Source organism: Gopherus flavomarginatus, chromosome 22, assembly GCF_025201925.1.
Source record: "Gopherus flavomarginatus isolate rGopFla2 chromosome 22, rGopFla2.mat.asm, whole genome shotgun sequence".
In the NCBI taxonomy this organism is placed as follows: domain Eukaryota; kingdom Metazoa; phylum Chordata; order Testudines; family Testudinidae; genus Gopherus; species Gopherus flavomarginatus.
The window spans coordinates 5242099-5268221 of record NC_066638.1 but is presented as its reverse complement, the minus strand read 5'-3'; the positions used below and the strand labels follow the sequence as shown (position 1 = coordinate 5268221).

Genomic DNA, 26123 nt, shown 5'->3' with positions numbered 1-26123 from the left:
GCGAGGGTGGTAAGTCAAGCAAGGCACTGCCTTCCCTCTTTGACCCTCTACTGGGGGTGGGGGGATGAAGTTCTGGCAGGGGCTTGATTTTTCCTCCTCTCCAAACCTTCTACAGCAGAGCGAGATAGGGCAGAGCCTCCAAGGGAAATGGGGCCTACAAAAGAGTGTTGCTCTAAGTAGCCACTCGCTTTGCTTTACTTGTATCTAAGAACCGCCAGGCCTCTTTTGCATCAGTCATGGTGATCCATTTGCAGCATCTCTCTCCGAAGCTAGTAAGGCACAGGCAGGCTCCTGAGGGAGCCAGCAGCGTAAGAGCAGGTGGATAACACAGAACAGACTGACGTAAAACTGGTGTCCGTGCAGAAGAGAGGACCAAATACAGGCTGAATAAGGAAGCATTTGCTCAAGGCAATGTGTGAAAGCTGGTACCAAACCCTTCCCCTGTAAAGGAAAAAGCTGGGCAAGACTATCATGATCTTCCCTGAGCAGTGAAGGCCCCAAGGGCATCCTGAGAGATTTACAGAAACCACAGGAACCACAGAGCCCCCTGAGAAACTCAGGATGAAGTCTACATGGACATGTGATTAGAGCAGTGTCCTGTTATTTCCCTCACCTCCTATTAGAGAGTGCTATTAACACTAACTAGGGATAAGACTGAGAGGGGACATGATAACAATTTTCAAGTACATACAAGGTTGTTACAAGGGGGAGGGAGAAATTCTTCTTCTTAACCATTGGGATAGGACAAGAAGCAATGGGCTTAAATTGCAGCCAGGTCAGTTTAGGTTGGACATTAGGGAAAACTTCCTAACTGACAGGGTGGTTAAACACTGGAATAAATTGCCCAGGGAGGTGGTGGAATATCCATCACTGGAGATTTTCAAGAATAGGTTAGACAAACACCTGTCAGGGATGGTCTAGATAATACTTAGCCCAGCCATGAGTGCAGGGGACTGGACTAGATGACCTCTCGAGATCCCTTCCGGTCCCATGATTCTATAAAAGCTCAGAGGGTCAAAGAGCTACTAGGTCTTACGCATTTGCCATAGGACAGTGACGCCTCTTGGGCAGCCCCAGTTTTCAGCGAGAGGGTTGGCCAGTTCCACTGGGCTCCCATTTGTCCGTTCTATTTCCCTTAACCATAGCCTGGGGAGCACTTGATCACAGTGCAGCGGGCTGGTTCTCACTCCTCTTTCAAAGAGGTTGTGCTAGCATAGCCAAAAGAACCGTGTTATGTCATTCAAGCAAATATCCATGGGGAATGCCTGGAGCTATTTGCTCAGTTGTAACTGCTGAACCTAGTCTCCTCCACAAAAAGTATTTCAGCACTTATTTCTTCACAGGAAAAGGCTGTTGCATGCACTCTGCAAACATGTAAAGTAGTAGCAGGTGATGGAAGATCAGGCATAAAATTCCTGACTGTATTCTTTTACATAAGGCTAACACACTGACTTGAGAATCTGATCACCAGCATCCTGAACCTAGTCACCCAAACACCAGAGTTCCCTGCAAACCATCAGACAGTAAATTTGATCCATTATTATAAAACCAACATGTTAATTTAAAACCAGGAGTAAACTGGATAAGTGGAAGCCATTATGTTTGCTTAGTGCTGATGTCTGTGAATCAAATTTAAAGTGGTGTTATGACTCCTTTTGATTTCTATTTCCCTGATTAGCTTTCCCTGCAACCTGATTGCTATGTGTGCCCCGGAATGGGTACTTGTCATGGCAGGATGATGTGACCTTGTGATTGGGACATTAAGCAGTGCTAGGAAATGGATTCAGCATGACAGGTCTCACAGGCAATGCGCTGCAGACTGCAAAGACAGCCTTGCTCTCAGTGGGATGCCCTCTCTGTGTCGACCACAACAGGTTACTCACATTTATAGACAGACTCGAAATGGCAGGATTTGCCGGACTGGAAGTGGTGGGATAAATGGATCAGGGATTATCTCTAAAGCAGAGGGCTCTCAAACTACATGATCTAGCCCACTGGTGGTCGGCAAAGGACTTGCTCATGGTCTGCAGGGAGCTGGCTGATAACCCAGTGCGGGCTGTTTATTTCTAACTGTCAGATTGCATTACATGTAAAAAAATGTACATGAAATACTGTCCTAGGATCACTCCGCTATGTAAATAATCGCTGTAGGTGCCCAGAGATGATATGCAATGGCCAATGGGAGGAGGAGGAGGTGGCGGTGGAGGCTGGTCACTGGGTGGTGAAGGAGGAGCCAATGGAAGGAAGAGGTGGGCAGGGGCTGGGTAAAGGGAAGGGAGGGCAGGGGCCAATGGGAGGATGAAGTGGGGAGTGGGCCATGGGAGGAGGTTGGGGGTGGGGCAATGGGGGCGGGGCAATGGGAGGAGGTTGGGGCAGGGCATAGGAAGGGCAGGGCGGGGCATAGGAAGGGCAGTGTTTTCCAGGAGACAATCATTGTATGAACTCCTGGACGGCTCGCTTGTGGACATCTCCTCTGAAGTCCCCCCATGCCCCACATTTCCATGTGCTCTGGGACTCGGTGGAAAGGGTATCGTTTTCTAGCCATCTTCACAAGACTTTTCATCAGGGATGCAGCCCCCTCACCATACCCTATGATTTACCTGCCGCTCTGTGGACCATCTCCAGAGCTGTCGCTCGTTCCCTCCCCCCCCGACATGGCAAGCACAAAGACATGGTCCCGGGAGGGGGGGAAAATGCCGCACGCCGCCGGCACACACCCCTGCCCGTTTCACATTACAATAGAATACAATGACCAAGCAAAATGAAAGCACATGACCACCTACCAACACACCTTGGCAGAGGCGAACTCCACACACGCCGTCTACCCCCCAGGCAGGTGATGCGCGACACGCCTTCCAGCCGGTACCCAGGGAAGCAAGAGAAGGTCAGCACGTCCCCCACACCGAACTGCAGGCCCTTTCGGATGCTGTAGGCCGGGACCTCGGGCTCGTCGCAGGGCTCCAGGTCGTACTCTAAGAAGGAGCACAATGACGTTGCATTAGGGGGAAGACTCATCAGGCTTCCCTCTCCCACCCGCAAGGAGCTACAGAAACGATGCACTGATGACAGAAGTGCTCAGTGTTTTGATTGCAGCCTGGGTGTAATTCATGCCGAGGCAAAGGGGCCGGCACCAGGCCAGCCGAAGGCGCAAGTTCCACCTAAACCTTCAAAACCGGGGTGAGTTTCATCCTAGGGGAGCAGTCAATGGCGCTCTAGATTTAACCCGACACTGGCCCTCATTCACCATCACTGACACCAGATTAATGGGAGGGCACAGCCACACCAATGGTACCAAATCAGAATGGAAACATTTTCTTCTCCGCATGCTCCACTGAGATGAATAGAAGTTGAGGTGCTCAGCATCAGGCCCAAGCAGTTTCAGAGTTCAACATCCCTTGATGCCCTCCTAGGCTCCAGGGTGCCTGCTTCTATCAGCAACTCTTTTATTACAGCATCTTGAGCAAAGAAATGTACTGTTCCAGCTTCCCAGCAATGCCGTCAGGCTAATCTAAAGGCTGAAGCTTTGCAAGACACGTATTCTCTCTAAGATCAACCAGAGCCAGCTGCAGAGGCTGGGTCACTGGATGAGCTGCTTGATGAAGTGCCCTGGGCATATGAGCAGGGCACAGGACCAATGTACAAGGAGACCAGCCAGGCGACAGGAGTGACCAGCTTTCTCCAAAGAGTCCAGATTGCTTAGAGTCTCTTTCTAAGGCATCCCATCTGCCACAGCTTCCTGGGCAGAGATTGGAACTGCTGTGCCCTAGCAGTGATTCTGATTTAGTATGCAGGGAATGGGGGTATTTGGAGCAAGGTGGGCTGGCAAATCCACAGGAAACGAGAGAGGAAACTGGATTCCCAGGAACAGAGGAGAAAACAAAAAGCCAGTTGGGAGGGGATGATAAATACCAGAGAAGAGGGATTTAATTTCAGCAGATTTAGTCCACTGGCTGATGCCATGCAAGAATGAAGAAATATAATTACACAGGTACATTTTTATTAATGTTGTACTTGCATGGATCAGAAGACACGGAATAAAATAAAAAAAGTGAAATATCCCTTAAAATTCCTGATTTAAAATGAAGAATGGCTGGATGGATACTGGTCCCTGTCTAGGGATCTTAGGAGCTATGGTAATACAAATAAAATTAATAATCATCATCATCATCAGATGGCTCAGGGGAATGGGCCTTTTATACTTGGTCATCACTTCGATCTTGGCTCAGGTCACGCTGATTGCAAATTATACAGCAGCCAAGACTGAATGATCATGCAGAGAGGGACCCTGTAGAAGTCCTCGAACCACTTCACTTCAGGGCTCAGGTGCATCAGTGGTGTGAATGTGGCTAGGCAGAGGATTGATCTTGGAGGCACTCAGCCTGGCACTTCCCACCAGCACTCATTTCCTGACAAGAATCAGTCTTTGCTCTTACCCGAGAAGGTGATGTTGAATCCCTCATAGGACATGGAGAAGTCTGAGACGAAGCGGATCTGAGCGGAGAAGTTCCCAAAGAGCCCCGCACTGATGGGGGGAGGCAGGCGGGACCCGGTGAGCTGTTTCAGCGGCTGGGTGAAGCTGCCATTTTCGGTGACCAGCAGGTAGTCGTGGCCGCTCTCCAGATGGAAGGTGTGAAAGGTGAAGAAAACACCTGCAGGGAAGAAAAGGGAGGACCACAGCTGAACACGTGTTTCTACAGTGCAGCCTGTTAACCTTCCTTCTCCCCAAAACAGCAGTTCAACACCCACCTCCCAGAAAAAAGAAAAAGGAGACTGAAAAGGTTGGGAGAGTTTACTTTAGAGAGGAGAGAAACAGGCAAAGAATAGGAGAGACCTAGGTGCCACCAATGCCTAAGGCTCCTACAACAGCAGTGAACTGATGAGATGAAATATACCCAGATGATCACAGCAGGTGATCCCATGCCCCATGCTGCAGAGCAAGACGGAAAAACTAATAGGAATCAGGAAGATGCTTTCCCTGGAGGCGGGTTATGCCAAATCCGCAGGGTTTCCCGCACCTTCCTCTGAAGTAGCTGGTATTAGTCCCTGTGAGTGACAGGATACTGAATTAGATAGACCCTGGCCTTATCTGGTATGGCACGACCTATGAGCATGAAAGATTCTGCACTCTCATCCTGACAGCGTACAGCCAAAAGAGAAATTAAAACTGAACCAACAACAACTACTGAAGCCAGCCGAAGAAAGAAAAGCTCTCCCCTCTTCCCTCTCAAAAACCTAGGTTTCCATAGTTTGAACAATGAAGCTGGAAGGCTTTGACCTGGCCACATTTGTTAAGTACTTAGAGGCAGCAATGGTTGTTGTTTTTTTTAACATCTCCCTCACACCCACACACTCGCAAAAACAGCTACTATTTCTAATTTTCACAGAGGCCTCCAGCTGGGTGATTTCCACGCTGGCATTCAAACACAATTAGAAACCCTTCGTTTATGAAAAAAGCCCTGCTGCAAAAATGTCAGCAGCAGCTTTTGTGGAGACAGGAAAGGCGGGGTCCTATATCCTATGTCACATAAACCATCCAATGAAGTTAAGAGGCTAAAGCAGGGGTCGGCAACCTTTCAGAAGTGGTGTGCCGAGTCTTCATTTATTTATTTTATAAATTTAAGGTTTCACATGCCAGAAATACATTTTAACGTTTTTAGGTCTCTTTCTATAAGCCTACAATATATAACTCAACTATTGTTAAGTATCGGAGGGGGAGCCATGTTAGTCTGGATCTGTAAAAAGCAACAAAGGGTCCTGTGGCACCTTACAGACTAACAGACATATTGGAGCATAAGCTTTTGTGGGTGAATACCCGCTTCATCAACTACTGTTGTATGTAAAGTAAATAAGGTTTTTAAAATGTTTAAGAAGCTTCATTTAAAATTATATTAAAATGCAGCACCCCCCAGACTAGTAGCCAGGACTCGGGGAGTGGGAGTGCCACTGAAAATCAGCTTGTGTGCCGCCTTTGGCACGCATGCCATAGGTTGCCTACCCTGGGCTAAAGAAACATCAGGCAACAAATAAACCCCTTTTGCGTTGATACAATTTCTTTCATCCGAAAACCTCAATGCACTTTCCAAACATTAAGGACCAGACTGTGATATCCAATCTCATGTTGACTTTTCCTTTACACTAGGCATACACTGAAATCAGTGGGGCTACTGATGGATTAAATCACTACTCAGCACAAGAGTATCCCAATCTGGATTCTAATCAATTACAGTTGAACTGTAATCCCCTGTAGTGACACAAGTAGCACCCAGTGGCACAACAAAGGTATTTCATTAAAAAAACTCTAATTGACAATGGATGAATTGTCAGACTGGATCAGGTCTGATGTCCCTCTAGTTCTGTCTCTGACACTGGCCAGCACCAGATGTGTCAAAGGAAGGTGCAAGAACTCCACATAGTAGCAGATGCAGGATAATCTGGTTCCTACGTGAAGTCTTGTCCTGATTTCTAACAATTCAAAATTGGGTAAAGCCTTGAAGTTCTGGATATTAAGAACATAAGAGCAGCCATACTGGGTTAGACTAAAGGTCCATCTAGATCACACGAGGGGAGTAGCTACCAGTGCCGGGAGCAGGTTTTTTACCCTCCTGAGCGAGAAAGTCGCAGCACTGTAGACAAGGTTATAACTTCTAATAGTGGAGCCTGTTAACAGCTCTAGAACTAAAGCCACAGGGCTGACTACAGACTCATTTAAAAGAATTTGCAATTCTGACTACACCTTTGCTCTGGTCTGAAATTTACTGCAGCACAAAATGTGTCAGCCTGAAAGCAAATTTCTTTTTACCAAATCAGGGGGGAAAGAAATCATTTTGGTCACTCAGAAGTTATCAGATTAAAAACAAAAAATGTTTTTTTCAGCCTTAAATATCTTAAAAATTAAACTCTTTTTAAACTGAAATTTTACAGCCCATTAGTCCATAAAGTAAATTAGTGCCTTTGGGCATGTAAAAAAAGCCATTACAACAACACAGCTGCTTCCTTTAGAAAACGAGTGTATTGCTCACATGCAATAAGCAGAGCAAAAATTCAGAAAGATCTGGGAGCAGATGACTCATGAAATTGGTATTTGTGCTGCAGAGTATTTCACTGCTAGTTTAGCGGTCTAGCTGACTGGAAGTCGGAAGATTTCAGTTCCCTTTCCAGCTCTGTCACTGAGTTGCAATATCCTCCACTGCTCTGTGACTCAGTTTTCCCTTCTGTAAAATGGGGATAATGATCCTGCGCTCCTTTGTAAAGTGCTTGGGATCCACAGATGAAAAGGCGCTTTATGAGAGCTAAGTGTTATTTTCAACCCAGAACACGGCAGGAAGAAGGACCAAAGTTACCACACAACAGCTGTTCTGTGGCCTATCAGAAGAATTGGTGTTCCTCAGACCAGCTCCGCTGCGAAATCATTAACGCAGTTGGCTTCAACTGGCATAATGTTTGGCAGTCTCAACACAGCGGCTCAGAAATAAATAAACGGGCATCAGGGTCAGACTAGGAAGGAAGGAGGGAGGGGCGGTGCTCTTCCAGACTCCACTCACAAAATGAGCCCTGCCCCCGCATCAGAGTTACCAAATGAGACTATGATTATGTTCGCTGCTTGGCACTGCTGAGGTCCCTGGGTATGGCTCCCCTTCGGGGGGGAAAGAATATGCCCATAAGCTCTGCTGGACAATTTAGGCTTGGATTTTAATTGACTAGATGGGGGGAAAGTAAGTGTTGGCATCTCCCAAATGCTGTGCTTTTGTAAATTGTACCCATCTGTGACAACTCTCCCCTCATATCAATAAATTATCATTGGGCATCTGAGTTAACCCATCACTGAGGTGCATGGCATAGCTCACTCTTCTCTGAGCTATTGTTCCAGTCTCTTCGAGACTCATCTCTGCCTTAGTCACACACGAGCCATATTTTAAAAGTTTTCTTTGCAACCATCCTAGCTAGAGATCAACTTTTTTTTTTAAATTGCAAACTGAAATTCTGGAGAATAAGGCTGCATCTTCAGGGATGGTCTGGTACGGCATATGGGTGTGTTCCTGCTGGTTTTAAGCCCTGATGGGTTTAGGAAGTCAACCTGCCCTAGTATAGAGACTGTTCCACCCAACCTTGAACAGCCTTAGCTTTCAGGAATCATGGCAGCATGCTGAATGTCCTTGGAGAAGCAAGGGCGAGCCTTTCAGAAGAAAGAATAACAATGAAGACAATAGGAATTATGCCTGTTTGACGCTAAGATTCAGTTACGTTTCACTTATCAGAGGGGGAGCCGTGTTAGTCTGGATCTTTCGTGGCACTTTAGAGAATAACAGACGTATTGGAGCATGAGCCTTCGTGGGTGAATACCCACTTGCATCCAACGAAGTAGGTATTCACCCACGAAAGCTCATGCTCCGATACGTCTGTTAGTCTATACGGTGCCACAGGACTCTTTGCTGCTTCTGCTTTTCACTGATGCTCACATGTATGGCTGATGAAACAGAGCAACAAAGATGCTTCACATGCCCCAGGCTATAATTTAAATTAATGGAAGGGAAGGGCGAGGGACTAATCAGCTCTCTTCCTCCCCCAGCTGACCAATGAGTGGTTACAGCTGCTGGAGGGGAGGCGCCACGCCTTCAAGTGCTCTCCTCCCCAATTCATCTGGGGCCACTGCCAATCTCTGCTGACCCCACCAAACCCCACCCCCCACTTAGGTGGGGGGGTAGCATTAGCGCCAATGTAAAATAACAGTATAACCTGGATTATGGAAGAGGCTCTGATAGGGCAATTTGTTTGAAGATGCATTATAAAACAAGGGTTATAGAATTCCATGGCACGACAGAAGGGCTAAGTGTGGACTTGCCTGGGGCGAGGGACAGTGCTTTGTTTTAAAGGGGATGGGAGGGGCAGTGATCAGAGATGGTGAGATCCTTGATGTTCAGACTAGAAAGTATCACCCCTGCGAGACACTGGCAGATCAAGGCTATGGCAGCAGATGTGAGCAGGAAGACGGAGAGTCTAGGTAAGCCCCAGGCAATGTCTGAGTGAAAGTGAGCCCACCCCACAGGAGAGGAGGTGGGATCGACAGGTCACTGAAAAATCATCCATAATAAATATTTCACTGAGGTCAGTGCAAAGCAAAGAGACTGTCCCAGGGAAGGCAGAGGGAGAAAGGGAAGGGTTGTGCCCTCGGGGGCACAGAGCAGCGTGGAGAGCTGAGAAGGGAACAGGCAAATGTGCTTGCAAAGCAGGAGGGAGGCCAGAGCCGTTACTCTGGCAATGAAATTAAGAGTTTATTGCTGGTGATAGGCCAGACTGACAGGGCCTGAAGAGGACAATTGTGGGAGTTGGCACCAAGCAGGGCAAGGCAAACTGCCTTGGTGCTGTGCCGCTGCCCTGAGTTAGGAGTGGCAGCTCAGAGGGAGTAGATGGCAGTTCTGTCTCTCTGGACCATGAAATCCAAAGGGGGTCCCATCTCCATTTGAAAATTTTTAGGGGTCCACAAGTGAAAAAAAGCTTGAAAACCAGTGATCTAAAGGATGGGGCTTAGCAGGGAGGGTGCATTTAGGAACATTCAGAATAATATGCAGACCGGGGCACATTTTATAATCCGGGGGTGCTGTGAGAATGGCAGGACAAATTCCTCTCACACTGTTAGAAACGGCAAGTTGTGCTAGACAATCCGTCACTGGAAAGGTCACTTTGCACGGAGTTGCTATACAATCTCAGTTTTGACTTGTGACCTGTGGGGATCAGGCTGATCTCATGTATAAGACCTAGCCATTCTGTAGCTATCAGTGCACATGGCCTTAAACTCCTCCTAGGCTACATCAGAAAACGTCTCTCCCACTCAAGCTGCTTTTTGAAAGACAACATGGAAATAACAACAAAATGTCAGTCACGCATTAGGAAGCCAATTGCAAAGAGATGACAAACACGCTATGGAACCCGGGAAAAGATGCCTCACTTCAGCATCTCATCAGAAGCTGAACCACCCCCTGAAGGACCCAGTAAATATCCAAGCAGAAGCCACTGCAAAGCTCCAGCAAGTACAGTTTGTTGTGTCTCCAATGTGAGCAATCCCCATGCAAGATGGCACAACAATTTCCAACAGATTCAGAACCCAGCAGCTGGAAACTCCGTCTGTTCCCAGCCACGAGTGCTGCCAATCCAACACTGGAAGCTGTGTCAGGTCCACAATATTGGTACAGAAGAGGATGGTGGGCTGAAATGCACTGGCAGAACTGAGTATGCGGGGGGTCAAAGCCTGGAACAGCAAGACGATACTGCAGGTCTGGGCCGGGTTGCATTGGCAGAGCTGTGAGGAAGCTCAGTACTGGAGTGAGGCATGGACTGAGATATGCCGAAAGAGTCGTGTGGTGTAGGCCCAGGACTGGAGCAGTAAGGTGCGGTGCAATTCTGAATGGAGATGCTTCAGTAGAGCTCAGAGTGAGCGGCCCGAATCTGGAATAGCATGGGGTGCTGCAAGTCCAAATTGAGCTGGCATTGGTCAGGAAGTGAGCATTGCAAAGGGGACCTCATCCCACGCTTGTGATCAGTGCTGCTCACACCAGAGCGGTTAACGGACTGACTTTAATGAGCACCAAATTCAACTGCAATGTTAGAGAACAGAGAATTCAGAGATGAGGATGTAACAATAGACAACATTCTTCAATAAGGGGGTGGCGGTACTGAAGTCAGTGAGGCTACATGGGCATAACTAGGAGCAGAATTTGCCCCAATTTCTACAGCCTCTTCACTTCTCACCAACCCAAATTCATCCCATCTCAATCTCTGTTACCTTCACCTGGGGTCAATCAGCTCCATTGCCTCTTACTACTTTAGGTAGGACAGAGATTGCTGAATGGGGCTGGGAGATCTCCGTGTAATGCATTATTCTGCAATTTCATGCAGTAGAGCCTAGCAAAAACAGATCATTAAGAAATTGTGCACAGTTTCAATGGAAACAGAATGTATATACAGCACATCACATCCAGCGTCTGGCTTCATTCTGTCACCTTTCACAAAATCATTAGATAAAAGGAAAACTTCAGGCTCGCTCCTCTTTCCTTGTGCCGGTAAATAAATGCGGCTTGTCTGAACTCCAGGAACAATGAGGGAGTGGACGTCTGACATAAAAGATGGCTTGGTGCCAACGTCCTATAATTGGGTTATGTCCTCTGTTGTATCTTCTCCTTTCCCACTCAACTCTAATTCGGTTCCATGGTCTCCTGATTTCCCCCACTAACACAGAAGCATGGCCCCTGCATGCCTAACCCAGGCTGCTGCAGAAATACAGGAATGGTGACTCAGCGAGGCACAGGGGCAGAGTCCCAAACTGCTGAGTTATAAAACTGACAAGCAAAGTGCCTTTGAATGCAGACAGCAGGCCGGGGCAATGAGAGATTCCACTGCTGGCTGGTATTTATTTCCAGCAGGTTGCTGGTAATTAGCAATGGTGAAAGAATCCTAGCAAGGGAAAAAGGGGAATAACCCCTACCCCCAACACATACATAGTAACACAGTCTCTCTTCCCTCTGGCCCAGAGGCCATTTTTACACTTTATATTTTCCCATTAGTGCTCAGATACAATTATAGACACAGTGTGGGAGGGAAGGGGGGTACGTGAATTTTAACTGCGAGCCAGATTTTCCAACGAGCTCAGGCTCCCGCGTTCATTGCTGAACCGGTTGCAGCAATGGTAGGATGCTTTAGGAGAATTAAAAAAAAAGATTAGTATAGACACAAAGCCACTGTTTGAAAATGCAGCTTGTCTTGGGCCAGAGATATTCCTTTGTTTGGGGGTGGGGAACCCATCCACCGTCTTATGAGAGGGTGTCAGCTCTCTGAATTGTGCATTAGCTTAGCAACATGCTAATGCAATGTCTCTCATCAGAAGAGCTGATTCCAGGGCAGAGTGGATTAGTGAAGAGCGAATTGGCACTGCTCAACAGGACACTTTTCCCAGCACATGAAGGCTCCCGTAACGCCCTGTGCTTTTCACTGACAAGTTTATATGCTTTAATAAAAATGGGTCTTGCAAACTTGGCTGACGCTAGCTCTCATATGCTGCTACCTGGTATAAACAGAGGGACATGGTTATATAAGGGATATAACACCCCCCCACACACACACACGCCCTTAATCCAGGTTGTTTTAGGAAGAAACTTCCCAGTGAGCTAGAACAGCATGGGTATCAAATCTAACCTCATTTCCCGTAAGAGGCTGTCACAAAGTCAACCTAAGCTTGGAAGTAGCTCCTTGTACACTGGAGCCAGGAATCTGGGGGGCCTAACTCCTGGTCTCTATGTCACTAAAAGGCAGAAGAGTGAACATATGTGACGGAATAACCGAGTATTAAGCCGTCGGTCCACAATAATACTTTGTATGCATGCAGTGGTTTTCATCGAGGATCCCAACATGCTTTCAAAAGGTGACTTTGGTTTTTTACTCTAGATTGACAGGTTGGGAAGCAGAAGCATTGGACTAATTTGCCCAAGGTCATGCAATGATTCAGTGGCAGAGCTAGCAGCAGAACCCAGGAGTCCTGACTACCTGTCCCTTTTCGTAAATACCAGACGTCATTGCTGTCTCTTCTGTAATGGTGATACACTTCTATCACCTCTGGGTCTAGGATGTGCTGCAAGGGCACTGAGAATGATTTCACTTCCTTACACAGATGGACCTGAGCAGTACAGTTCAGCAAAAAGGAGCTGGACCCAGGCCCCTCTATAATGAGGATCTGTACAGATATGCATTCTGCTTCAGGCCCTATGAAGACCAGTACCAGAAATAAGGATTAGTTATGGATTGGGACTTCACCAAAGCTTGCAGAGATTGGATGTGAGGGTTTGGGTCCATCTACCTATGTTATTATGCCACCTCTCCCCATTCCAGAGGAACGACAAGGTGCTTCTGAGAAAGCCTTGGTTGCATTACCCAACCCTCAGTGTCATTCCCATATCACTTTTGTGAGGACTGATGGGAAACAAAAGAAAGAGATACCAACACACACTGGCTATTTTTGGGTTGTCCTTGTCTCTTCTGCAAGCCAACCATCATGTTTACATGGGATGCTGTCCCCTCCACTACCCCGCAGCATGGCCTCTTTTCAAAACCACCCTAATCTAAAGGGGTCTCACCTTTGCCATGAGAAGTTTCTATCACCCAGGTGCAGTTCAAGTTATTGGGGTAGAAATCAGGAAAGCCTGGGGATAAGATGGTGCCGCTGGAGCTGCGGATGTAACCTCCACAAAGAGCTGCAAAAATCAAATGTGCTAAAATCAGACAAGCCAACGGAGCGACTATGAAAAAGGAGAAGAGCTAGAGAGATCTGGGCTGGGATATTTAGGACAGAAAAGGCTCTTCTTCCCTGCCCCTTGGGGACAACATGATTAAATCCACACTAAGTACATTTAGAACGTACAAAGGAAATACCTCCCTGTGTGGCATGTAGCAGTCAGCCTATGGCGCCCACTGAAGAAGGGGACCCATGCTGGCTACAGTGGATGACTAATTTCATGACCAGTGATACTATCCATGGTTACAGCTAATCAGAACTCCTGCATCAGGGCATACATTTGATTATTGCACAGGTCAGGGAAAATAACCCTCCCCATTCCCTGTGCATAGCTTTGCACTGTGGCCAATTGCATTTTACGCACCTTCATTTTCTTGCATCACCTGCACTCTGGGCCTTGCCAGAGACAGAATGCCAGAGCCAATGGGCCAGTGGCCGAGCATTGAATAGGCCACAGAGATTAAACTACCTGTTTGCTCGCCAGGAAACTGTCCAAGATCAGAACGGGTGCACATTCGGGGGCAGTATGGGGGAAAGCGTTCTGCTGCTGTAACTTTTCTGTGTATCAACAGAGACCTTTGTTGTCCAGATCTGTAGACTGGACACCTGTAATGTAAACTAAATTCACCCTAAAACCCACCACCACCAGCCCCTCCAATAAATCACAGACATTTAGAAGGATATTTATTCTTGGTGAACACCAACATCTCCCAGGGGAAACGCTGCTTGTGAAATCACAAATAAGATTCACTGAGTTGGTGCTGTTAGAAACTCAACAGTCCCTTCCCCGGGCCCCTCCAGCAAAGTGGTAGCTATAGTGAAAACTGGAGACACCACAGCATCATGATCATTGCCCCAGATACCCGAGGTACTGCAGTATTCCAGTCACTGCAGAATTTTAATGGTACTGATTGTACATAAAGGCCAGTTTGCAGTACTTTGTGCTTCAGACATGTGATTCACAGGCTGCTGAGAATTCACCACTCTTGGGTTCCACTCCTCCAGATGTTCTTTTCCAAAACCCTTACCCTCGCAGCTGGGCAGAGGCCTGCTCCACTGGAAGTTGGGCTCACACTCCAGGGCCTCTCCGTCACTCAGGGTGTAGCCCGAATCACAGCTGAACGTCACTAGAGCTCCTACGTAGAAATCGTTCCCATGGCGCTGTCCATTTACGGGGATCCCGGGGTCCAAACAATGGTCTGACTGAAGCTTCACAGCTGCAGCAAAGAAACAATCAGAGATTTAAAGGGAGCAACTAGATCCCTCTGCATCCCCTAACCAGAAGGTGGCTTCATGGGTAGGAGGAATTTTATCATGAACTTTTAAATCACTCTTGTGCTATCTGAGAAACGTGCACAAGATCTAGGCTGGCCCCAGTTCTGCTCCCCATACCTGGATCATCCCTGGGCTGGGAAGCACTCAGACAGCATGGTGTTCATTGCTTGGAATGGGTAGGTTTGGCGTCACTCAGCTGTTCAGGAGTGGCAGTGAAAGTGTGGGGCGGGATACCAAGGACTGGTGGGGAACAGAGCTGTCTCCACTAGAGTTCTGACAGTGACAGCAGCAGGGCTGCAGATTGTCCTTGAACATCCCACGGCAATGACTGGTGCTGCTCCTAGTGGAGGGACTTCAGCTGGATCCCTCTCAATTTAAACAGGAAGCAGCAGGCGGCTGGGTTTCTCTCTTCAGGTCCTTGGACTATGGAATTTGCTCCCACTTTGGATCGCCAGAGCCTACAGCCCTTACCCTTGCAGGCATGCAGCAAAGTTCCTCAACTGAGCAAAGTGGGGGGGGCTTTGTTGAAGGAGATGATGGTTGACAAGTGTTGTCATTATCAACATCATTGTGGGGCGATTATTCTGGACCATATGGTCCCAGATGAATAGCAAACATATTTCTTGCTTTTGTTGAGTTCATTCATAGTTTGTTGCTGGATATAATTTACCTCTGTATGTGAGACGTATTTATTTATCTATGCGAACACCCACATATTTTATATCTATGTATGTAGACAGATAGACAGACTGATAAACAGACACACAAACACCACACAGCATAGCACTTAGAGCAACTGACAGGTGTTTTCTGGAGAGAGAAAACAAGAAAAAAAAAAGACTGCCGCTGAAGCCGATAGAAGACGTATGAGTTGCACAGACAGTATCTGAGTACACAGCTTGCCCATAAACATGTGTTTCACTCAATCAATGCATACACAGATGCCACTGCAATGAGCATGTTAATCAATGCAGGTAATGATAACCACCGAATAATAATCACAATGCTGAACAATCACAAGTTCCTCTCTCTAGCCAAGCACCTTCCTTTGACTCCCATAAAATCACTCGAACGTCTGCAAGGACTGCACTGTAATGGGTCGTTGACAAGCTGGGATTCTCACAGGCTGTTCTTCTGAGGTGTCACTGATTAGTCTTAAGGTGAGGGGATAACACAGAAAGAGGAAGTCGAATCTGCTTCCTTATGAAATAAATCTATTCTGAAGATATTGTTTCGAGTTGTTGAAAACAACATAAAATAAATACCAATAAAGATAATCATAATGCAGAGGTTGTTATCAGATTGCAATAGCTTGAGGTCCTCAAAACACTTAAGAGTAACAGCGCTAACTGCATAGCAGAATGGAGAAGCAGCTCCAATGTGCCTTTGACTGAGTCCTTTTCTGCTGCTGGGAACTGCACTTACTCTCATATCGGATCTGAAAGCCGATGTCGGAGTGGCTTTTGTCGGTAGAGAAGAGGAGGTAGAGGTAGTTGCTGGTGCTAATGAGGAACTGGGGCACTTGAGTCCCATCGTAGACCCCTATCAGTGGGGAGGAATAGGACCTGCCATCTCGCACTTCCAGGGTGTCGTAATTCACCTCAGTCTTAAACCTGCCAGGGACATAAAGAGATTGGCAATTTCCATGTTATAATTCTGAAAAGACTAATAACAGAGAGGCACCGTGGTCCAGTGCTCAGTTCTCCTATTTGCAAAAGGGAGGTAAGAACACTTATTTACCCAGCTGGTAGGGCTGTGGTGAGGATTAGTTTATAGACAGAAAGGAGATCTGATTGAAAAAAGGGAAAATATTTCCTTAAAAAAAAACAACACTTTCCTGATTTATTCATTTATTTCAATTTCAAAATTTCACATTTTTAGCGGAAGGTTTGGGGGGGGGTGATTAACCAACTGTAGAGTTGGTTGAATGATGGGGAAAATATCACCCCAAAAAATCTGGGTTGTTATGCAAATTTTGTGAAAAAATGTGCAAAATAAATTGCCTGACTTTAACAAAAAGCTCATATGTGCTACTTTTTAGTGCTGGATATAAGGTTTGATGAAGGACCTGTCTGAAGTCAGTGGGAATCTTTCCGTTGACTTCAGTGAGCACAGGATCAGACACACATGCAGTATTGGTTAATAGAAGCCATGCTATTCTTTATCCTCAGTGACCACCTGTCAAATGTGATTTTGATGGGATATCCCGGTTGAGCCTCTATCACCCACACACAGTTCAGAGAGTCCTTGTAGAAGCCAGGCCAGCCTGGGGACAGGATCATTCCACTCGGAGAAGTCAGATGGCCACCGCACGGAGCTGGGGAAAGAGGACACAGGAATCAGGTGAAAGGTTTAATTAGCTGAGTTTACTCCCCCGAGTCCCCTGCAGACAGTAAGTATGCTGATGTAGGACATATCAGTTCCTAGACTGGTAAGGTCAATAATTTATGTTTGCAGTGAAGTTAGGGCTCATGAAAGTGGACAGTCTGGGAGGCTGAAATCTACTTATGCATGATTCCCCATGATACTCCCCAACTTACAGGCCTCAAACCTGCCCTGCAGGCATGAGGACAGCTTGGTCTTCACGGCCCAGTTGGGACTTAACCTATTTGTGTTGAGACGGCTATCAAAGCCTTCAGTCAGTTCCAGCTCAGTTCAGCGGATTTATGAAATGGGCACCAGGGCTGAGACCCAACAAACTGACTTCCCCAGGCCAACAAACAGCTACCAGGCAGTAATGACTCTCAGTCACTAAGGACCAGAGTTACAAAGGTGTTTAGGCACCTACAGGTGCAGATTGGGGTGGGGCCCAGTTGGAATTTAAGAAGTGACTATTTGTGTTATTTGCTGAATTCCCATTGGCTTTCAACGGGGGTTAGCTGCCTAACTTGCTCAAATGCTTTAGTAAATCCCACCAGGCGCCTACCTGCCTTTTCAAGTCTGGCCTCAAGGGCCTGACCCATTGATTTGAGAGGGCATGGGATCAGCCCTTCCCAAGCAGGGTCCTAATCAGTGATCCAAAAGCAAAAATCAGTTTCTCAAAAACATGAGCTATCCAGTGTCTCCCAAGCCTCCCACCTGCTGTCCATGTTGGTTTTGTGGGAGAAGATGCTCTTTTTTCAACTATCCACTTCTTGTCTAGTAATTCTCCAGGAACCAAACAGTATTTCATAGAGACAAAGTGGGTGAGGTGACATGTTTTATTGGACTAACTTCCGTTGGTGAGAGAGACAAGCTGTTCTACACTTCTACACAAACCCTCTTTCTTTTTTTAAGAACTAATTAGAATTTGCATTTTATTGAGCACATACTGGAGGGCAAGTCAAAGGCAAGCCAAGAGATCACGCACAGAGAAGTACAAGTTAATAGAGATGGGTTATCAAAGCTTACACAGTTAAAAGTTGATAAAAATATAATTTTATTTATATATTTCCTCTCCCCCGACCAGCTAGTGACGTGCACACAGTTAAACACTCAGGCTCACAAAGGGAACTGAAGTACTGAGCCAGCCCCACAAATATTTCATTTGCCAACTCCCTGCAAAAATCAGATAAAAACAAACCAAAAAAAGCAGTCTCCTACTGAATTACAATCATTCTGGACAGCAAGTACCCTCTTCTCCCTTTAATGGAAAAGACAATAAAGCATCCTCCATAATATTTGCAGACTGGCATTAAAACACGGATGGCCAATTACTGAAATTATTTCTCAATACTTCAGAACATCTGTAATTCAAACGCTTGCAAATATCACTTCCTGGCATCTCTTCTCCAAGAACAGGGAGGGAAAGAGGCCTTTTAATTTCTAACAAGCTCTTTTCATTTCATTTCTGTTTTCCACACTGGAAACTTTAAAGCACCAGGAGCTGCTTTGAAATCCATATCAGAACCTTTGTGTGTGTGTGTGCGTGTGCGTGTGCATGCGAGGAGTCAGACATACTGGCATGGAGCTGTAATTGCAAAACATCTAATTCCAGAGTCCATTATAGGGGCCTGATGTACTACACAGTCATTGATATACTGGAGATTCATAGACAGGCCTGAATTTCTATAGCAAGAAATTCATTGTTCATTTCACTGAAAGGGCCTATTGCTTCTTCTATTATCTGAAGAATACGTAAGATTTTTGGTCTCAAAAATCAGGAGGGGAAAAAATGGAAAACATCTCAACACTTTCCTTTTTCTTTTCTTTACATCTCACCATGAGACTTGTGGTAAAGAATTTTATTTTTGTTATTAGCAAATCAAAGCTTTTTGTGGTTGTTTGTGTGCGTGTGTGTGTGAAGAAAAACACCTGTTGTAGACAGATCTGAACTAATAAAAAAATCCCATAATTTATTTGAAAAAAAAAAAGTCACAGACTTAATCACTGAGTGATTATTTGGTTTGTTTAAGTTTCTAAGGAAGCTATAGGGCGCAGACAAGAGTCCAACAGTACATAAATCACATCTGGAGCTGGGGATTAGAACCCTGGTCTTTCAGCTCAAAATAACACAAGCTTCTATGTATGAGACAACAGAAATCTCCTTCAGGGTCCAGTGCTGCGAAGAATTATGCATACATTTTGCTTTATCCATGGTGTGATGCCCTTTAATGTCATTGGGGCGCTTCACGGTGTGCAAGGCATGTAAGAAAACGTTGTAGGATTGGGGCATCGATGGGAAGTGGTAGTAGCTTCCTTCTCTCTAGGCTGCAGCCATTAGCGGGAGATTTCTCTTTCTAACACTAACCCCCTCCACAATTAAATTATCTATTTAGGGTTTGATCTTGCAACTTGCTAAGCCCTTTGGCCCTGACCTAGCAAAGGATATCATCTTAAGCACACGAGCAGCCCATGTTCTTCAACGAGACTATCCATGCACTTAAAGTTAAGCACATGCTTTGCTGGATCAGGGCCAGAGTCAAGTCCTCAAGTATTTAATCTTCTGTTCAAAACAGATTCTAAATCATCCCTGCGGTTGGGGTTGGAGAGGGAGGGGAAAGAGCGATTTACCTTCACATCTCAGCACCGCATTGTTCCAAACCACATTGCCTTCCTTCAAGATGCAGGTGATGGTCTCTGATCCGTGGGTTCTTATGAAGCCCTCATCACAGAGGAAGGATACGGAGCTGCCAAGCTGGAGGCTGTCGCCGAACCTCTTCCCATTGACGGGCACTCCAGGATCGGGGCATTCATTGTGCCTGAACGCTGCAGGGGATGACAAAATGGCAGTGAGTCAGCCGCTTCCTCACCCAACCTCTTGCCAACGGAGAAACAACCAGGTCAGACCCAAATCTAGGATCTTCACTTCCACAGAGCTGCCTGGTGTGTGATCCTGCACCATTGAAGGCAACATTGACTTCAATGGGAGCTGGCTCAAGAACAGACAGAACAGCGCAGGCGGTCAGGAGTTAGCCTAGCATTTAGGAGAGCTGAGTTCAAGTCTCTGCTCTGCCACAGAACTCCTCTGTAACCTTGGGTAAGTCACTTAGCCTCTCTATGCTGCTTCAGTTCTACATTTGTACAACGGCATTAATAGCCCTGCCCCACCTCACAGAGATGCTCTGAGGCTAGTTATGGTAAAGATAACAAAGCACTCAGATGCTATGGTGACGGGGCCCTCTAAGCACCATAGATAGATAGATCAGGCCCCTCAAGTGTAGGTGAAGGGTAGAGCTGGGTGAAAAACAGCATAAGCTTATGCAAAACTCCCCCCGCCCTGGGATTTTTTTGGTCAAAATTCAAACTAAATTTCAAGCAGCCCTAGTGGAAACAATACTACCACGTAACTTTTACATCGCATTTCTCGACCATAGATCTCAAAGTGCTTTACAACGCAGGTCAGTACCATTATCCTCATTTTACAGATGGGGAAACTGAGGCACCAAGAAGGGATTTGACTTGCCCAAGGTCACCCAGCAGGTCAGTGGCAGAGCCAGGAACACAGACAGGGTCTCCTGAGTCCCAGTCCAGTGCTCCCACCTTATTCCTCCCATGCTGTGGTCTCTGGCTGGCCCTCCCATAGGAAACACCACTGTTTAGCTCCTCAAACTAAGTAAATCATTAAAACACTGTAAGTCTATTAATTAGATTGAAAGCTCTAGAGACCAGAATTTTCAGAGTAGCCAAGGGAGTTAGGAACCCAACTGCCAGTGAATGTTCATGTGATTTGAGCAGCCTAAATTTTTTTTGTCCATATGAAAGGTACAGGCTGAGCAGCGGCATTGAACGCTTCCCCACCAGTGTATCTGAGCCTGGGCATTTAGGGTGAGGGTGTCCAGTTGTCTTGTCCTTTTTGGTTCCCAGTCTCTGTGTCCAGGAATGTCAATGGTGCCAGTTGGGCCAGCTGCACCGTGGGTCTCTGAGGTGGAGACTGAGGGCTGGTCTACACTAGAAAGTTAAGTCAACCCAGCTGCATTGCTTAGAGGGTCTGAAAAATTCACACCCCTCAGAGACGTTGTTAAGCTGACCTAAGCCCCAGAGTAGACAGCGCAAGTCAACAGAAGAATCCTCTCTGTCATTGCAGTAAATGTCTACACTACGGTGCTACAGAGGCACAGCAGCAGTGCTACAGCTGTAATGTTTGTCGTGTAGACCTCGCCTCTGACTGCAAATTCATTCCACAAAAGCAATGAACAGCAATGACTTGTGCTCTTCTGTAACCTGTACTGCATTCAAACCAGATAACTAGGGGTTAACTCTGCCCCATTGCTTCCCTTGAGCCATCCATTCTCTCCATACCCACCCAGATTTCATGACTCCAGCATCACCAACACTAACAGTATTTTTCACTTTATAACAACAGGCAGAATTACGGGTGGCTTTATGGATAAGGCTCTGTTCTGGGACTTCGGGGGTTGAAATCTTGGCCTCGATGAATCTGAATGACCTCGGGCTAATAACTTGATCTCTCCATGCCCTGGTTCCTCACCTGCAAAGCGGGGATGATAATTTCTCGCCTCTGCAGCAGTGCTGTCAGGACAAAACCATTGACGTTTGTGAGGTGCTGAGATAATACAGGGATGGGAACCCTGGAAACGCCTGCAATAACACCCTTTACAACTCTTCAGATTTGAAACGGCACAAAAATGTTGCTTGAGAGAATTTCCCTGAAGCTCCGGAAATGCTACACAACAAACAGCCAACAAGGGGCATGCATGCACAGAGGGGCAATAAACTGACTGAATATGAAAGGGTTGAGGACCTGAGGCTAACACGAAGAGCACTTTAACCATGGCCTGCCATGAAATAGCCGACCTCAGTCATTACTGCTATTATAAAACAAAGTAATTACCTTTTTATGTATTGCAAAATTGGAAGTGGAGTTGCATGTACCCATAGATACAGGGCACTTGTCAGCACTGGCCTTTACCAGCAGTTAAAAACCAAGGCCATCAATCAGAAAGCAAGAATTTGGTCTTAATGTTTCATTAAGTTTATGACTATGTGGACCATACCTGAAAAAAAGTTTGTAATGTTCTTCGGTGGTTAGCACCATGGGAAAGGCAGCAGTACCCAGATCAATTGCACACCTATGCTCTTACAAGTGTAATGACTGAGACAAGTTCTGGACCATGTCTGGAGCAGTCTTATCGACACAGCACTACTACAATCTGTGAAGACCACTTTCAGTTAAGAAAGCAGAAACATTTAGGTTGAATCTCACAGTTTCCTTGTGCTCCCCGACTGTCTATTATATGTGTCTGTTGTCCCTTACCTTATCCTTAGGTTGTAAGCTCTTTGGAGTGGGGGACCAGCAGTTTGTTACATGTTTATACAGTGCCTATCACATTGGGGTCCTGGTTCATGACTGGTGCTCTTAGGTGCTAATGGAACATCAATAACTAACAAGGATGCCCTTGCTAACAGTTTCAGAGTAGTAGCCATGTTAGCCTTATCAGCAAAAAGGAGGAGGGGGTACCTTAGTCTCTAAGGTGTCATAAGTACTCCTTCTTCTTGCTAACAGTGATATCTACTGGACTGTGAAACTTAGAAACTTGGGCTCCATCCCTACTTTTTGATCCTGTCAACCAGTGTCAAGGAAGTTAATGGTTGACAGATAGAAAAGCTGAAAAGAAAGGGACAAATTCTTTGCTGGTATAAATGAGCAAGAAGAATGAGAGTTGATAGGCTTCATTTACAACAGAAGATAATTTGGCCTAAACATTTCTTCATACAGAGAGCCTCCAGCATGTGACATTCCCTTCCTCAGGGGTTCATGGCATAAGAGACGTATGCTTGAGGGCAGAATGCTGCTGGCCCTGCCCTCAGTTCATCATTTACAGCAATGCAAAGCAGCACTGGCAGAGGGGCCGGTACTCCCTTTCTTCTGAAGCATCAAGGATTAGTCATTGCCCAAAGCAGACCATCTTACCTGAAGAGCCAATAGCCTGATCTGATGTGGCAAATGATTTCTCAAGACCTACATTTTTTTTAAATGGCTGATTTGCAGTTATCAGCAGGAAAGACGATTAATTTAGCAGTGCCATGAACTGCCGTTATAACTTGAATCATTTATCATTTCTGCTGAGTAGGTTTAATAATGTTCTTTAGAACATTACAGGGTAACATGAGTGTAAATTGTTATGGTAGTTTGCATTCACTTGAACACGGAAGGCCTGAATTTATGTGAAGCCATACATAACCCTGTCTGTTTCATTCCTTCATTTTATATAGTGCCTCTCTCACTGTCCTCACAGGTTCTGTATGCCTCCCAGTACAAGTGAATAATGATAGCACTGAACATTTATATGGCATCTTCCATCAAAAGATCTCGAAGTCTTCACAGGGTTTTTTTTTAAAATCAACCAAACCTCTGTCAGATAAGCATTCATATGTTACAGATGAGGAAACTGAGGCATGTGAGATCCTAACTCCCAATTCCCTGCTCTCACCCTAGACTCTGCTTTCTTTCAGAGCTGGGAAAATTACCTGGCCTGTAGTTATGGCACCAGCCTAGGACTTGGAAGACCCAGGTTCAATCTCCTGCTCCACCACAGACTTCCCACATGACCTTAGCCAAGTCACTTAACTTCTCTTTGCCTCAGTTTCCCATCTGTGAGCAGGGATAATAGCAATTTCCTATCTCGCAGGGAGGGTTATGAGGATAAATGCATGAAAGACTGTGAGGTACTCATAAGCTGCCGTGATGCAGGCCAGGTAAGAACCTTAGAAAGACAGATTCCTCGTTCACTGCTCTCAACACTAGACCACACGCATTTCCAGAGCCAGGAACCAGAACCTGTGACTCCTGTTTCTGAGTTCTGTGCCTTAGACCCAAAGGCCGACATTCTGACCAATACTGCACCATCTGTCAATCCAGAGTAACACCATTGATATCAGAGTTACTCTGGACTTACTCTGGTTTCTGTTCAATCAGAATCTGGCCCAAGATGATAATTCCACTTGGCAAGATGCCTGTCCTCCAGGTGCTAGTAGAAAGGAAGGATTCTGCACTTACTGGTGAATGTGATGTTGAAGCCTCTCTTCTCCATGGAGTGGTCAGTCTGGAACTCAAGCCTGGCTACGTGGCCGCTGCTGGTCAGAGACGAAGGGATTTGGCTCCCTGAGAAGGTCCCCAGTACCGGGGACTCAGGAGTCCCTCCATCTTTCACGGCTAGGAAATCAAACTGAGGCTCCACATCAAAATCATTGAAAGCCAAGTGGATCCGGCTCTCAGGCTTAGCTATAATTAACCAAACACAGTGCAAGCTGCTCCCATATTCTTCAGGGTAATTTGGTGACAGGACAATCCCAGATGGGGTGGTGAAGTTGAAAAAGCAGGAAACTGCAATGAGAAATCGCCATCAATCATGCAGCACACAGCTCCTATAACCCTGACTTGTTACTCCTCCCACCCACCCCAATGCAAATTCATAACCTTATTGCTTTTCAAAGCATTTAGGATGGGAAGGGATCAGTGCTCCATTCACTGCTGGGCATCAGTGATTTATTTATAAAGGGGAGGAAGAAATATCTTCAATTCAAAAAATATTCTCTGGTCCTTGGTTCCCAATGGTCAATAATTTTCCAGCCAGGGATTGCATTGTCTCCTTCTTTATGCTGTGTGTAACCCTGAAGCTTTAAAGTCCCACTATGCCTGCAATAGATTTCATGCTCCCCTATCCTGCAGGAAGTAGCGTGTGGATTTCTCTCTTTCTTCCCCCCACCCCCAGAACTCAATGTTACTTAATGGAATTCACCCTGCAGGGGAGTTTGCACCTTGCAGGGTGAATTCCATGGAACAACACTTAGCTGTTTAAAAAACACACAAAAAAACCCCTCAACCATCCCCTTTCCAGCAGGATAGGGGATATTTTAAAGCTTCAGGGTGCTATTTGGTTTACACGATCATTTGCTAAATGCAGTTCTAACCTAAGCCCCTATGCTACAAATCCACATAACTCGATGCATATAAGCAGCCTCCCTGAACTCTACAGGATCCTTCTTATGCATAGCATTACTCCAATGTGTTAAATTCTTACAGGACAGGGCTACAAATTGCAAATTCCTTGAGGGAAGGAGCTGTGGGCTCGATTCCCGATTGGCCTGCCACTTCTGCAGTCATTTGCCCCAAAACAATGTGGGTATAAAACAGTGCCATTGTGATTTGATAGCCACTTTGCATGGGGGTCAATCCCTTCCCACTGAATAGGCCCAGTGACTGGATTTTCTCTGAAAAATGCTGTACATACTCACGCTGCTTGGTGCAAACAGACATGGCAATATATGATTGGCCAAGCTGTAGAGTGCTGAGTGCACTGGACAGCTCCCTTTCCATTAGGAATTAATCACTCACTTTTACCGCACTAACGACGTCAAGAAGAATCGCACTCAACTCCTGCACCATGAACATAATTAATTGCGTGGAAGGGGGATGGGGGGGACCAGTGCAAATGAAAAATCCTCAGCCTTCAGGGGGTGACTGTTTTCAATATAGGCTGTATTTTAGCTGACAGGGTCCATTCGTTCTGAACTGTAATGCTACTATCTAATTGATACCTACCTGATGATGGTTACGCTTTACATACATCTTCCTTGCTCCTTTCTCCGCCCCCACATCGCCTGATATACATTTATTAAAAGCTACCATTTAATACTCTTTTCACGTTAATTCCTGGCACGCGGCTATAAACTCGGATGATGGCTTTGGGCTGGCATTTATACAATTATTCGGTCTGACGTTTGCCCTCCCCCTAGTACGAGCTTCCTTTTTCTTCAATACCTAATGGTCTCAAATCAAATAAAATGCACATTACCGGGCATTACTGAGACTAAGAGCTACAAGCCATTTCCTGCTCCTGATAACAAAGAGAATGGGCAGCTAGATTAAAAAGAAAAGAAACAAGTGGCAGCATCTACCAAGGATTTAGTGTATGTAGGAATCTTTATTAAAAGGAATGCTGTCAAGTCTTTTTGACAACTAAACCCTATTCTAAGGTGTCTGGGAACATCTGTCTATTAAAAAAAACTACGTCCACTCACTGAACAATATAGGAATCACTACTGTGGAAGTATGAGATAGGTGACTCCTATGTGGTCCTATAAATCCAAATAAGACCATCTTTTTGTTTTGGGTTTGTATAGAACCTAG

At 46.0% G+C, this 26123-nt stretch overlaps 1 protein-coding gene across 4 annotated transcripts in view; it reads right to left on the bottom strand.

Moving 5' to 3' along the window:
• The window catches only part of CSMD2 (CUB and Sushi multiple domains 2), a 560963-nt gene that overhangs the window by 182787 nt on the left and 352053 nt on the right, over window positions 1–26123 (bottom strand). For all 4 annotated transcript variants that reach the window (XR_007770925.1, XM_050932578.1, XM_050932579.1 and 1 more), the window contains 8 exons: window positions 23991–24317; window positions 19544–19738; window positions 16730–16868; window positions 15977–16164; window positions 14305–14493; window positions 13119–13235; window positions 4434–4649; window positions 2784–2972 (listed from right to left, as the gene is read on the bottom strand). Coding sequence is in view for 3 of the 4 variants with exons in the window: in XM_050932578.1 (XP_050788535.1) it covers window positions 2784–2972; window positions 4434–4649; window positions 13119–13235; window positions 14305–14493; window positions 15977–16164; window positions 16730–16868; window positions 19544–19738; window positions 23991–24317 (1560 nt within the window). In the remaining variant the exon portion in view is untranslated. The remainder of the gene's footprint in view (window positions 1–2783; window positions 2973–4433; window positions 4650–13118; window positions 13236–14304; window positions 14494–15976; window positions 16165–16729; window positions 16869–19543; window positions 19739–23990; window positions 24318–26123) is intronic.